Source organism: Cynara cardunculus (assembly GCF_001531365.2).
Source record: "Cynara cardunculus var. scolymus isolate 2C chromosome LG 2, CcrdV1, whole genome shotgun sequence".
Lineage (NCBI taxonomy): Eukaryota > Viridiplantae > Streptophyta > Magnoliopsida > Asterales > Asteraceae > Cynara > Cynara cardunculus.
The window spans coordinates 43,561,032-43,573,684 of NC_037529.1; the positions used below are offsets into that span (position 1 = coordinate 43,561,032).

Genomic DNA, 12,653 nt, shown 5'->3' on the forward strand with positions numbered 1-12,653 from the left:
ATTCCATAGAGGTATTTCTGATAAGCACTCAGTCCCTCCTAAAATTTAGCGTTATGCACATTTGATCACAATGGTTGATCAAAATATTATTTCTTTAAAGCACAATGATCAGATAAAAAATTGATCAAGAAATTTGGCTTTAAGCACAATTAACGAAAGAATGATGCGACAACGATTAGATTATTCTGTATATATGAGGGAAATGAATGAAGATCTGTAAGAACAAGTTTACAGATTCGGCTATTCAAAAAAAAAATATCAAATGTATAAGTATCAATGTAAAAAAAATATCATAAAACAAACTTTGAATACAAACGAGTGTATTATCACCGAAAATGATTTTCGTATAAGAGACATGATAATAACAKTTTGAAGAATAGCTGAAACAGGTATTGGAGTTATGTACGATGAGAACTTACGCAAGTAAAATCTCAGGAAATACCTATTCAGAAAAATGTACTCGTTACCAAAAAAAATCATTTTCCAAAAACATTTACTGAAAATTTCTAGAGACTCCCCCTAGAAAACAAATTTAAGTAATGAATCAGTTAAGCTCAAAAGAATTAAAAAAATTTGAAACATTTTAAGCACGAGTTCTAAACTGAGTGTTTAGAAACCATACTCGGTAAAGCACGGGTCCTGAACTGAAATGTTCAGAAGCCTCGTTCGGAATAAATTACAACTCCCCCTGCATTGGTGTATCACTGAAATGATATTCTGATCAACACAAAATTGACACACCTGCAAAACCAGATTAAGTAGATTTTGGTACCCAAACAAACTTGGGTCCTATTTTGTTAGTATCAGGTTGGGGTATGTTGTAATTTCCAAACCATTTATTTCTATAAAATATTTTCTTTTCAACACTATTAACAGCATGATTAGGAATAAAATATGAACCGTACCAGTAATTATAATCATACCTGTTCTTACCATTCGAATTAGTCTGATATCTGTTGTTTGTACTCCATCTGTTATAGATCTTCTTATTCACAAAATTTGTTGATTTACATGTGGAGCACATGATTCTTCTATTGCTGAGATAAATCAAATCATAAGTGGATCTCACAAAGCAAGGAAAATTGTTAGTAACAACAGAGTTCTGAGATAAAACAGATTCAGACTTATTAACCCAAATGCTCTTAACCTTTGAAGAATAATTGGGTGATCCAATGACATACCCTTGATAATACTGATTAGAAGAACGACAAGAGTTCTTAGAAACAGTAGATTTAGGACTACTTGAATAACTGTTCGATTTGGAACAATCATAAAAGTTTGTTTTACACTGTGATTGAGAACCAGTTGGGCTTTTAACACACGAAAAGTCTTTGACTTTTTGTAAAAAGCTGGTCTCTTTCAGCGGCAACTAAATCATATTTCTTTTTCAGTTCAGTTCTCATGTTCAATTCAGTTTCAAGGTCTGTCTTTAGATCAGACAATTTCTTTGAAGTTTCCAAAAACTTACCTTCTAATTCCTTCTTTAACCTTTGAAATACTTTCCTTTCTTTCTCAAACTTCTTTCTTTCTTCATCTGAACTTCCTTTATCATTTTATGAAGCAATGTCAAGCCATTTCTTTTTCTCAGTAAGCTCTTTAGCAATTGTTGTATACTTTTTTGAAGTATTTCTTTTCTCAAGCGCAAATTGCTTTTTCTCTTCGTCTAAAGCCTTTTGCTTTAGATCAATGCTTTCGGACAAAATCTGTAATTGACTCTGACAGTCTTCAGAGATGTCTTTCTCATCTTTATCATTCTTGGCTCGTTCCAAGATGATAAGCTGTTCAAAATCTGAAATTTGATTTAAATGAAATTTAGCATTCAACTCAAGAGAATTATTCTTATTTTCATAAGATTCACGTTCAGTACAAAATCTTTTCTCAACTTCAATAATCCTCTTCTTTTCTTTCTCCGTATCTTTCCTTTCAGCATTTAAAACCTTTTCCACTTTCAAAACCTTTTCTTTCTCTAAGTTCAAAAGCTTTCTTAGCTCAATCAGATCACTCTCAGATTTATGAAACTTCTCAGTTAAATCCTTAGTCTTTGTATTTTTTCTCCCAAAAGAGTTCCTCTCAGCATTTAATTCATTTTGAACTTTTTGGAGTTTATTGAACAAATCTTTATTAGACTTACTCCAAGTTTTCAAATCATCATCATAGTTTTTCCAGACCGAACTCAGATCTTTCTCAAGCTTTTCAATCTTATACTCAAATTCCTTCTCGATTCTTTAACATTCTTTTTTATGATCTTTCTTTAAATCTTTGATATATTCCTCATTAGCATAATTCTTAGTATACATATTTATGTATTTCTCTTTATAGTTCACAATGCTCTTTTCCAGCTCAGCAATCTGAGCTCTCATCTCCTTTAGAATATATGCCATTAAAAAAATTTGATCAGTTATAGAATCTATACAGTGAAATCAGTAAAAAAATCAAGAACAGTTAAGCTCAAAAAGAAAAACAGAAAAACACTAAAAACTGATGAGAATTTAGAAAAACGACGAAGAATTGTCAAAAATCAGTATAAACAGTCAAAACTGTTGAAAATAGTTACAAACAGTTAAAACTGATGAAAAACAGTTTACGCGACGGAAAATAGTTCAAAACATTCTCAACCAGTTAAAAACACAAAAACCAAAACAGAAAAACGAAATGATCCAAAAATTACAATCTAAACAAAAATTAAAACTCTATGACTAAAGACACAACAAATATAAGCCCAAAAAATAAATGTCCAAGTCCAAAACAATTGTCCAAGACCAAATTCTGATTATAGCCCAAATTAAAATTAGAGAAAGTAAAATATCTAAAACTAGAAATAAAACTACAAATAGAAATCAACAATTAACAAATAGCTATCTTGGACTCTTGCTTTTGCCTTCGTTTTTGCCAATGGTGCTCGGCCGCTAATATCTCAATCACACGGGGCAGTGCTTGACCTTTCATAACAGCAATGTGGAGCTTTTCTTCAGAATAACCTGAGATGATGATAGCAGTGAGCTATTTACCAGAACCTCCAAAATCAAACAACAATTACAAAGATAGAGATAGACTCAAGCTGCCCTTCTACATAGAAGTGTTTGACAACAAGATATTCCTCCTAGTCATTAGTCCCTGCAATTTTCTGCAATCAAAACAGCAAATACACCAATCAAAATCTGATACCACTTTGCAATATAGATGAAAATCAAACAGCAATTTAAGTAAAATCTGATTAATACTTGGCTCCTTAATCCGCTCAAAGATGATCTATGCTTAAATCACTCACCAATCACTGCATGGAAATATTCAACCTACTACCTAAAACATCCAAACAAAAACTGTTCACTATACAAGCTTTCTGATCATTGCAGAAACCTGGTCAACACACAACAATCAATTCACAACCTCTCAAGTCCACTCAAAGCTACCTAAACCTGCTGTTGAGTCAAAAACGATGAAGAATCCACTGTAGCTGCTTTTGTACAAGACTCATAACCTTCCACTTGCTGATCTGAGCTTTGACCATAAACACCAGATTCAATGAATTTTGTAATAAAGCAATTCTGCAATAAAGATGATGAAATGAAACAATAAAACCCAGTTGAACTATTGAATTGATGAATAAATTTCAAACACAACCAAGTCACAACCAGCAAATGTAACTCCTCTATTCTTCTTTGTATGATGAAACAAGAAACAGGTTAGTGAACAATTTAGAATCTGTTTGATACCGATTGATAGTCCACTTTAAGATCAATCTTCAATACATCTTCATAACAATGGCAGATCTAAGATATATCTTCAAGAACATAAGAGATGAACTTTGAGAGAGAAAGTCAAACATTCAAATCTGGTCAAACCTTCTTTACGTAATATGATTTTACAAATGAGCTCCTTCTTCTAAGATTACAAAGACTTACCCTATTTATAGGGTCAAACTTCAGAACATAGTCAAAGTCAAACCAATCTAAGAAAAGTCAAACACGATGAGTTTTACAATTATAGACAATATTTAACTTTCAAGACGAATACAATTTAATACTGATTTTCAGTCCTAACAGAAGAACTTAGTCTTTTCATCACCCCAATGAGTAGCTCAGGAACATCTGATTTCTTTTTTACAAACTCAACCTAGGTGTATCTGGAGTATTCATCAACTAGTACCAATATGTACTTCTTTCCTGAGAGGCTTTATGTAGATATGGGCCCACAGAGATCAAGGTGGATCATGTCCAAGGGCTTGGTGCAGGAGGTTTCTGACTTTGTTTTGTGAGAGGCTCGTTTTGGCTTTCCCATCTCGCAGGCTAAGCATAGATGATCTTTTTCAAACTTGAGATCAAGAATCCCCTTGACCAGCTTCTGTTTGGCTAGCTTTCTTAGAACATCAAAATTCATATGTGAGAACTTCCGGTGCCATAGCCAATTTTCATCGCTCTTATGAGATACAAGGCAAAGGGTGTCTTGTCCCTTAGAAGATTAAAAACACAGAAGATAGAGATTTCCTTCTCTCTTAGCCTTGATGATGGTTTGACCGGGCTTTGTTTCTATGATACAGAATCCCTTGCAGAATCTGACTTTAAGACCCTTGTCATAGAACTGGCCTATGCTTAGTAAATTGTGCTTCAAACCTTCAACATAAGCCACTTTGCTGATGAAGATGTTGCCTTTGATTAGAGTTTTGTATCCCTTGATGGTACCCTTGCTATTTTCTCCAAATGTGACAGAGCCTCCAGATTTCTCGATGAAGGAGGACAGTTGACTTCTATCACCAGTCATGTGCCTGGAGCAACCTGAATCCWTGTACCATGGTTGCACATGCTGGTCCTGCAAGACAAATTAAGGGGTTTTAGGTACCCATTTCATAATGGGTCCAAATTTGTTAGTGGGAGATACTTCTCTCTTTTGATCACCCCTAGCCTTTGCATGCTTGGGTTTGTTTGCATTTCCTTTTCCCTTAGACTTGGGATTTTTCACGTTTTCATTGAATTTAACTTATAGCGATAAACGTGTTTGGAGAATATACAGCGATGTGTCAACATGTGGTTTCTTGGGTTTTGTAAAAGAGCTAAACATTGACAATTATGATTCTTTGGATATGAATGCCTAACTTTCCTTTTATTTGATAAAAATGAAGAAGTAAATACAAGGGATGAAAATCCTGTCCTAGCATTGGTTGCTTTTACAAACTTCCTATCTAGTTCAGATTTTTTATTTGTGGAGGTCTTGGTCTTTGCTTCTTTACTCCTGAGGAAAGACTGCTTTTCTTTAGCTGAATGAGAAGAAAAGTGGTGGTTAGATTTCTCAAAGGTAGGCCACTTCTGTTTTTGCTCACGAGTAAACTTAATGAACTTAGAAGATGTACCAGGGCCTTGTGAAATATCGTTAGCAGATTTGATATTTCCCAGCTTTCCCTTTCCTTTGTCTGAAGATTTCATCGATGGTGGAACATTAGATTTCATTGAGGGTTTGAAGTTTTGAGGATTCTTATGCTCAATGATCTTTGGTGATTCACAGACTATCTCTTCTTCAGATTCAGAATAAAGAAAGTGTCTCGCTGATTTCTCGAAATCTAAATTATCATGGATGTTTGTGGGAGGTGTGGGTTCAGAGGTTGATGCTTCAGAGTGATCTGTTGGGGGTTCCATCGTTTCTGACTTCGACGAACTTCCAATGTTACTTGGATTGTTCATCGATTCATCAACTGATGGTTCCTTACTAAGATTCTCCTTTTCATCAACACTACTTGCTAATGAAGTGGGATTGACAACTAGAGACTCTGATTTAACCATTGGTTTTTCATCGGTCTCTGATTTGGAGGCGTCGCTCCTTTCATCAGAATTCTTACATGTACTGCTCTCATATACCACGCTTTCAAAATCCTGTCTTAAAATGACAATTTTTTCATCGAATGTAACTCTTTTAAAATTTGATTTTGGTTTCGGGAAAAAGTCGGGTTTTTGAATGCATCCAAGTTTGAAAGTGGATTCAAGGGTGGATTTCTTTGTTTCGATTAAGGAGTCCAACTCATTGAATCCAGTCCCTTGATTGTCCGTTTGACCGTTTACCTTTTCATATACATTTTGGGCATCCTTGTATTTCTTCATTAGAAGTTCATTGGTTTGAAGCTTCTGGTGAAGAACCTCCCTTTCTTTTTGAAAGAAATCTTTGAAAGCTACTGAGTTAGTCTCTTTGCCTCGAATTCTTTTAAGGCCTTAGCTTTCTTTTCTAAGTCTTTGGTTATTCGCTTGTTTAATTCCATAAGTTTTTCATCCTCTGATTTTTTGAGAGTGGCGATGCAAGTCTTTTTCTTAACGAGTTCGGCTTTTTCTTCGGTTAGAAGATCAGTTTCTCTTTTGTAGAAACTGACTTTTTTTTCTGCTTTAAGTCTTTCAGATTTTTCAAAATTTAATTTTTATTTTAATTTCAAGAAGTCCTTTGAATGTTTTATTACCCTTAACTCTAGCTCAGATGGAGCAGAGTTGGTTTCATCGAAAGTAGACTCACATACCTGATCATCAGAGTCAGAGGCGGATTCGGCATTGGACGTGGCCATCAGATAGATGAGTGCTTTATCTTCTTCATCGGATGAAGAATCAGATACCCAATTTTCTTTATCAGCCATCAGGCTTCGCTCTCTTGGATTATATTTATATTTATTCTTCTAGTAATCAGCATCCTTTACCAGTCGTGCTCTGCATTCTTTTGAAAAATGACCAATTTTCCCGCTCCTAAAGCAGCGAAGGTCATTTTTCCTTCCATCTCTGTCTTCATTCTTCTCCTCTTTTCTATCTTCTCTTCTATCTTCTCTCCCTTCTCTTCCATCTCTTCTGTCTTCCCTCTGATAGAATTTAGATGGCTTCCTTTCATAGGATGGCTGGTACTTTTCTCTCTTGAATTCTCTTCGTTTATAGGGCTTTTTGATGAACTTTTTCTGGAACTGTTTTTTTTATCAAGGCCAGAGATTTAGCAAAGGCTTTGATATCATCATCTGATTCGGATGTCTCGTCCTCAGATTCTGATTCTGCTACCAATGCTTTCTTTCCTTTCTTCTTGTGGTCCCTGGTGGAGGTCCTTGAAACATCCTTTTCTTCAGCAACAGCAAGGGGTCCATCGATGGACACTTTCTTCTTCATGATATCGTTCTCTTGTGCAACAAGCATTCCATATACGTCATGAAGTGACCAGCGATCTAAGTGCTGATTTGCTTGAAGGGACATCGACAGTTGTGTCCATTCATCGCCGAGACTTTTCCGGAACCAAACATTCTTTTCTTCCTTTGTCCTGGAGATATCGTTTCGATGACATTGATTAATCAATGTATTGAAACGATCATATGTCTTCTGAATCGGTTCATCAGGAATAGCGTTAAAGTTGGTGTAACCGTTGAGACATTGGGCTCTACGATTCTTCTTCGTTTTTGCTTCTCCTTCCAATTGGCTTGCCAACTCATCCCATAGTTCCTTTACTGTGGAACATGCATCAAGGGATTGTAACATTTCATTGGGAATGGCCATGATGATTAGTCTTTTGGCCTTCTTGTCAGTCTCCACGCGCTCTATATCGTCTTCATCCCAATTCTTCTCATCCTTGGGCATGTAATAGGCAGGAATTTCTACTGTGGTATTTGTTCCTGGGACTCTTGGAACAAGAGATTCTGGAACGTAGGGACTCTCCATGACAGATCGCAGAAGATTTTTGTCCATCCCTTTCAGAAAGTTTACCATCTGTATCCTCCATTGTGGATAATCTTCTCATTGAAGAGTTGGAGGTTTGGTGAGGGAACCAAAACTGTAAGCGGAATTCCAGTTGGCCATTTAAGATTTGGAAGAGAAAACTTTACGTTTTTAGAGAAAACACGAATTGAGAGATTTTTAATGATCGTTTTGATTGAAAAAATAATCAATTGACTCTGATACCAATTGTTGATCCCAGATCTCTCAATAACACTAATAATATAATTAAGAATAACCAAATTATAGTGTTTGAATGAATAAGATGATGAACACTCAAGAACAAATGATGAACATTCAAAGAATGTACTTGAGTTTCAAAGGTTTCACTTTATTGCAATGACTGAAGAAAAACATAAAAGAGTCTTAGATTACAATAGGCCTAACCACCTATTTACACTAGTAATCTAGCTAAAAAGATAAATATCTAGTGAGACTATTTAGCTAATCTTCTAAGAAAAAATAAAGCTTATCTAAACATGGATAATCATTAATACAAGATAAACTTTGTAGAATCCATCTGTTGATTAGTCGTCTCCAATTGTCTTCCATGGGTCATTAATTCAACCTTATCTTCATATCTTCATCGCTTGCCTCTGGTTGAACTAGTGAGGAATACTCCAAGTGTTAGTACCCAGAGGGGTTATGAAGATGCACTTTCCTTTGCATCTCTGGTCAGTTTATCGACCCTCTGGTTGTTCTTCAGACTAAGCCATTTTTCCTTGAAGTCTTCCATCAGCCTTCTGGTTCTTCATCACTTTTTTGTCTTCATTACTTCCATGCATAAGACTTATGGGGTCTAACATAGAAGCTCTGCATGTACTATGTAGAGGCTCTAGGTCTTGGAGTTGTAACTTGGTGTCAAGCGCTTATGCTTTTTGCCGCACAAGGCTTGATCGTCCATGGGCGTAGAGCGCATGCTCTGTATGAATGGAACCTTCACTCTTGAGTAAGAGCTCTGGTTCTTAATCTTATGCATGAGAGCTCTTAGTCCAGACCGCTTCATTAGACTAAGTCATATTGACTAGAGTAAAAGACTTCTTACTTACACTTTCAAAAGTTGGGGTCTAACAATCCCCCCTAAGTGTAAATAAGGCAGGCTCTTACTTGAATTACAAAACAGAGAGTCTAATTGAAACAAGAGGTTAAAAGGAACCTCTGAATTACATTTACTATCTAAAGATGTACAATACGACTGGAATGGAAATTACATCAAACCAAAGATAGAAAAGTACTTACAAAAGATAAGAGGTCTAAACATTTTGAGGTCTAATGAACTTCCTAAGAAGTTCACGAAACTCTAGCATGTTGCGTATCGACCTTAGGATAATTCTTGCTTGCTCCTTTGCTCCTGGGGAGTTGTCTCTGCTTCTGACTAGATTGTCTCTGATGTAGCACAGAGTAGAGTCTTGTAGTTCTGGTTGTCTTGAAAAAATATTTTCTTTTGTTGCGTGTTTCGAAACACCACTCCCACTTCCGGTTCCACCAATACATTCGAAGAGGGAATGCTATTGATGCCTTGTAGATCTTCATTTGGTGCAGCGACAGTCAATTGATCCACTCCTAGATCTAAACCTAGATGGAAATGAAACTGGCATCTGAAGTCGAGCAGGTCTGTCATCATTTGGTGTATAGCAGAGTTGGCAACAACGTATTTGAACCCCTTGTCCTTCTTGTGATCCGTGAAGTAAAATAGAGAAAGAAGATCCCACGGATTCATATTGATTAGATCACAGTCTGTGAACTTACAGATCTATCTGCGAGACCTCTCCACCATATACTCGTGGAAGATAATCTGGTTATACGTGAAGGTACGCTTCTTGATGTCGATGACTTGCTTGATTCCATCGACGAAATAGACTGTAGAGATGGGCTGAGTGTAGCGATCTAGGAATCTATTCCTTGTTGGCATGGGGTAGAGGACGTTGGTGCAGAGGAGGCAGCCGTAGATGTAACACTTGGAATGGCAGTTCGATAGTTCTCCCCCTCTTGACGATTTTAAGGACCAGACTACTCTGGGTCCTCATGATCGTCAAGTGGTCTCCTCTTTGATGGCTGAGCACATGGATAAGAGTCCATACTTCTTTTTGGCCTCGACTCCTCTGCTTGAGGCATATACCGTATTTTCTCCTAAAAGACTTTGAGGAGATATTCGTCTACATCGCCAACTCATCGAATCTTGATGTCCGATCGATAGTTGAACTTGGCCATAGAGAGTTTGATGACGTCTGCTACTTATGTGGCTTTGTTGTTGAAATCGGATGTGAAGCTCACCATCTTCTGCAGAAGTCTGTCATCCAGAGCATTCATTGCGCTCTGAGTGACATAATCCACAGGTACGTTCAGAGGGATGATCTCCTGTGTGTCGTGGGAAGTTGACGCTTCACCCCTCTGCAAAGATGTTATAATTTTTTGCAAGGCCTCTACATTTCGTGCCGTCAATTCCAAAGTATCGAGACGAGAAGCATTCGTCGAAGACTCAGCTCTCAATACTGCCAAGGGTGCTCGTATATGATCCAGAGCAGGTGTAGAAGAAGACGGCTTTGCACGGGCCACGATGAGTTTTAGTTCGTCTAAGGAGCACCGCACAGAGGTGATAAGGGAATGGAACTCTTCCCTTGTGACGTATGCTGTTTGTGTAACCTCTGGGTCAACACATGGGCCAGATTGAGTCCCTATTCCAGGGACGCCTTCATTCATGACTTGGTTGATGTTAGTCGGGGAAGGACTTCCAGCGGATCCTTGTGATTCTTCTTGAGGAGAATTCACTACCATTGTTTTGTCAGGGAGAGTAACCAAGGCGGGTTCAGAGCCGGCCAGAGGACTCTCCATGAGTGGACTAGGAGACTGGTTTAGAGTCTCCAAGTCGTGTGCACCTATTCCTTGCTCTGAACAAGGTTGGGAGTCTACACGTGCAGAGGAAACGAATTTCTCTGTATGGGAAAGTGGCATGATATGGGGAGACATATCACTTATACGTTCAAAGGTTGCACCCTTTTGAGAGGGTGTTCCCTGTGGTTTGGCTTCCCTTTGGCTATCATAACCAGAGGCAGATGCGACCTCTGGTTGGTTTGGCTGTTTGAGGTTCAAGGTGTGTACCTCTGTTTCAATGACCTCCGTGTCTTCACCACCGGAGTCAAATGATTCGTTTGCACTGGGAGTTGGGGTGGTAAAACGAGTGTGCCTATTTATCTTAGGCTGCTCTGGCTCGCCCTAAGGCAGAGCAGCTTCTACACCTCCTCCCTCTTGTTCTTCCTCTTTTTCCTCCTCAATCTCACTTTCTTCTTCGTCCTTACTCTCCTCTTCTTCTTCCTCACTCTCTTCTTCTTCCTCACTCTCTTCACTTGAAGTATAAGACCTAGCAGCATCGTCGAAGTGCTCTTGGTCATCCCCTTGGTTAGGACTAGAGGATTGGGCCAAGTTTCGACGAGCTTCTTCCTCTACTCTGATTCTGGCCTCTTCTCTTAGACAAGCAATCTCCGCCTGTCGAGCTTTTTCTGCTCGCTCTTCATCTGCTCGTACATGAGCAAGTTCAACCAATCTCTCTTGCTTTTCTTGCTCTGCTTGTTCATTCTTCTCCCTCTCCCTCTCTATTTTCTTTTTCTTTGCCTCCTCTCGTTTTCTTTGTTTCTCCCTCTCTTGCTCTACTCTCACCGCCTCTTCCTCTACGTGAGGCCTTAACGTGTCCTCTGTTTGCTCTTTCTCTACGGCTGATCCTATGCATACCGGTGTTCGAGACACTGGTTCTAGTGTCTCGCATGTATGTCTGTATGCGCTCCTAATCCTTCTCTTCATATGCGCATAAAGCTTTTTTAGAATGGTCCTTTTTGCTGCGTATCCCTCTTTGTTGACTATTGGCCTGTAGTGGGTGAGCACGTTTACTTTGTGCGCGGGCAGACGACCCACATCGATATCGTCGAGAGCAGACCTTAGGTGAAGACCCAAGAAGCGCGGAAACAACAGAGATGGCAATTGCCTCCCTTTGGCCACCTCTTGACATTTCTTGGTCACGGCAGCCTTGAACTCTGTGTAGAGTACCAAGGAGTAATCTAGAGATCCATTGAAGAAGATGATGTATAGGATTTGCAGATGGTTCGTGGAGCACATATCTAAGCTCCCAATCTTCCCAGTAAGAAATCTGTTGACCAAAGCGAATAGAGTATTCCACATTGGAGGGAGGTATTGGCGACGTACTAAGAAGGGTACTGGATTGCCTTGTTGTACCCCAAGAATTTCAGAAAGGCCACGATCGTGGGGTCTGCTTTCGTTGGGATTTCAAGAACGTGTGAAAACATTGACCTGGATATTCGAACAATGACAAATTCCTTTGAGGATGAGACATAAAAATCTCCAACGATTCCTCTTTGAGAGTCAGTAATGGCGCAAGATTACCATAATTCTTGGATATACCTTTCAGGTACAAGGTCATCCGTGTTTGTCAAATCAAGGTTTAGAAAGTGGTTTTGGAGGATGTTGATGATTGGATGGTATTTTTGGTCAAAATTTTCAAGAAAGAGGTGGAGGGCATGGTTATTGGGTTTGATTGGAAGAGGAACCAAGTTTTGACTGGTTTCCTCAAACGGTTTTGTGGGTTGTGGTGTGTGTGGGAATTTCCAGACTCGGAAGACAACATAGTTGCTGGTCTTTGGGTGAAAAAGAAAGGTTTGAAGAAAACTAGGGTTTCAAGAATCAGTTCTTGATACTTAAAATCGGTTGAGAAAAGGGTTTATAGAACATACTTGACAAACAGGATGATGATTCGTTCACAGAATGTTGTTTCAGTAATTGGTATGACAGCTTGAAGAAGGAACAATGGCGGTTTGGAGGTTGGAGACGACGAGTGTTCTTGAATTCCTTTGTAAGCGTAAAAAGTAATTTGGGGGTAAATAATTTGTTTAAATAGAAAAAAATAACGTACTCAAGTAATTGCGCCCTAAATGT

At 38.3% G+C, this 12,653-nt stretch overlaps 1 protein-coding gene across 1 annotated transcript; it reads right to left on the reverse strand.

Annotated features, from left to right (window-relative positions):
* Positions 1-10,925: 10,925 nt before the first annotated feature.
* Positions 10,926-11,882, reverse strand: LOC112506103 (inner centromere protein-like). The gene has a single exon (XM_025110133.1). It carries the CDS (start codon positions 11,880-11,882, stop codon positions 10,926-10,928), a length of 957 nt encoding a protein of 318 aa, XP_024965901.1.
* Between the last annotated feature and the right edge of the window lie 771 nt (positions 11,883-12,653).

Bases quoted from the DNA above. Each gene is read 5' to 3' on its own strand.
- LOC112506103 (XM_025110133.1), bottom strand. From the start codon at position 11,882: ATGTGGAATACTCTATTCGCTTTGGTCAACAGATTTCTTACTGGGAAG.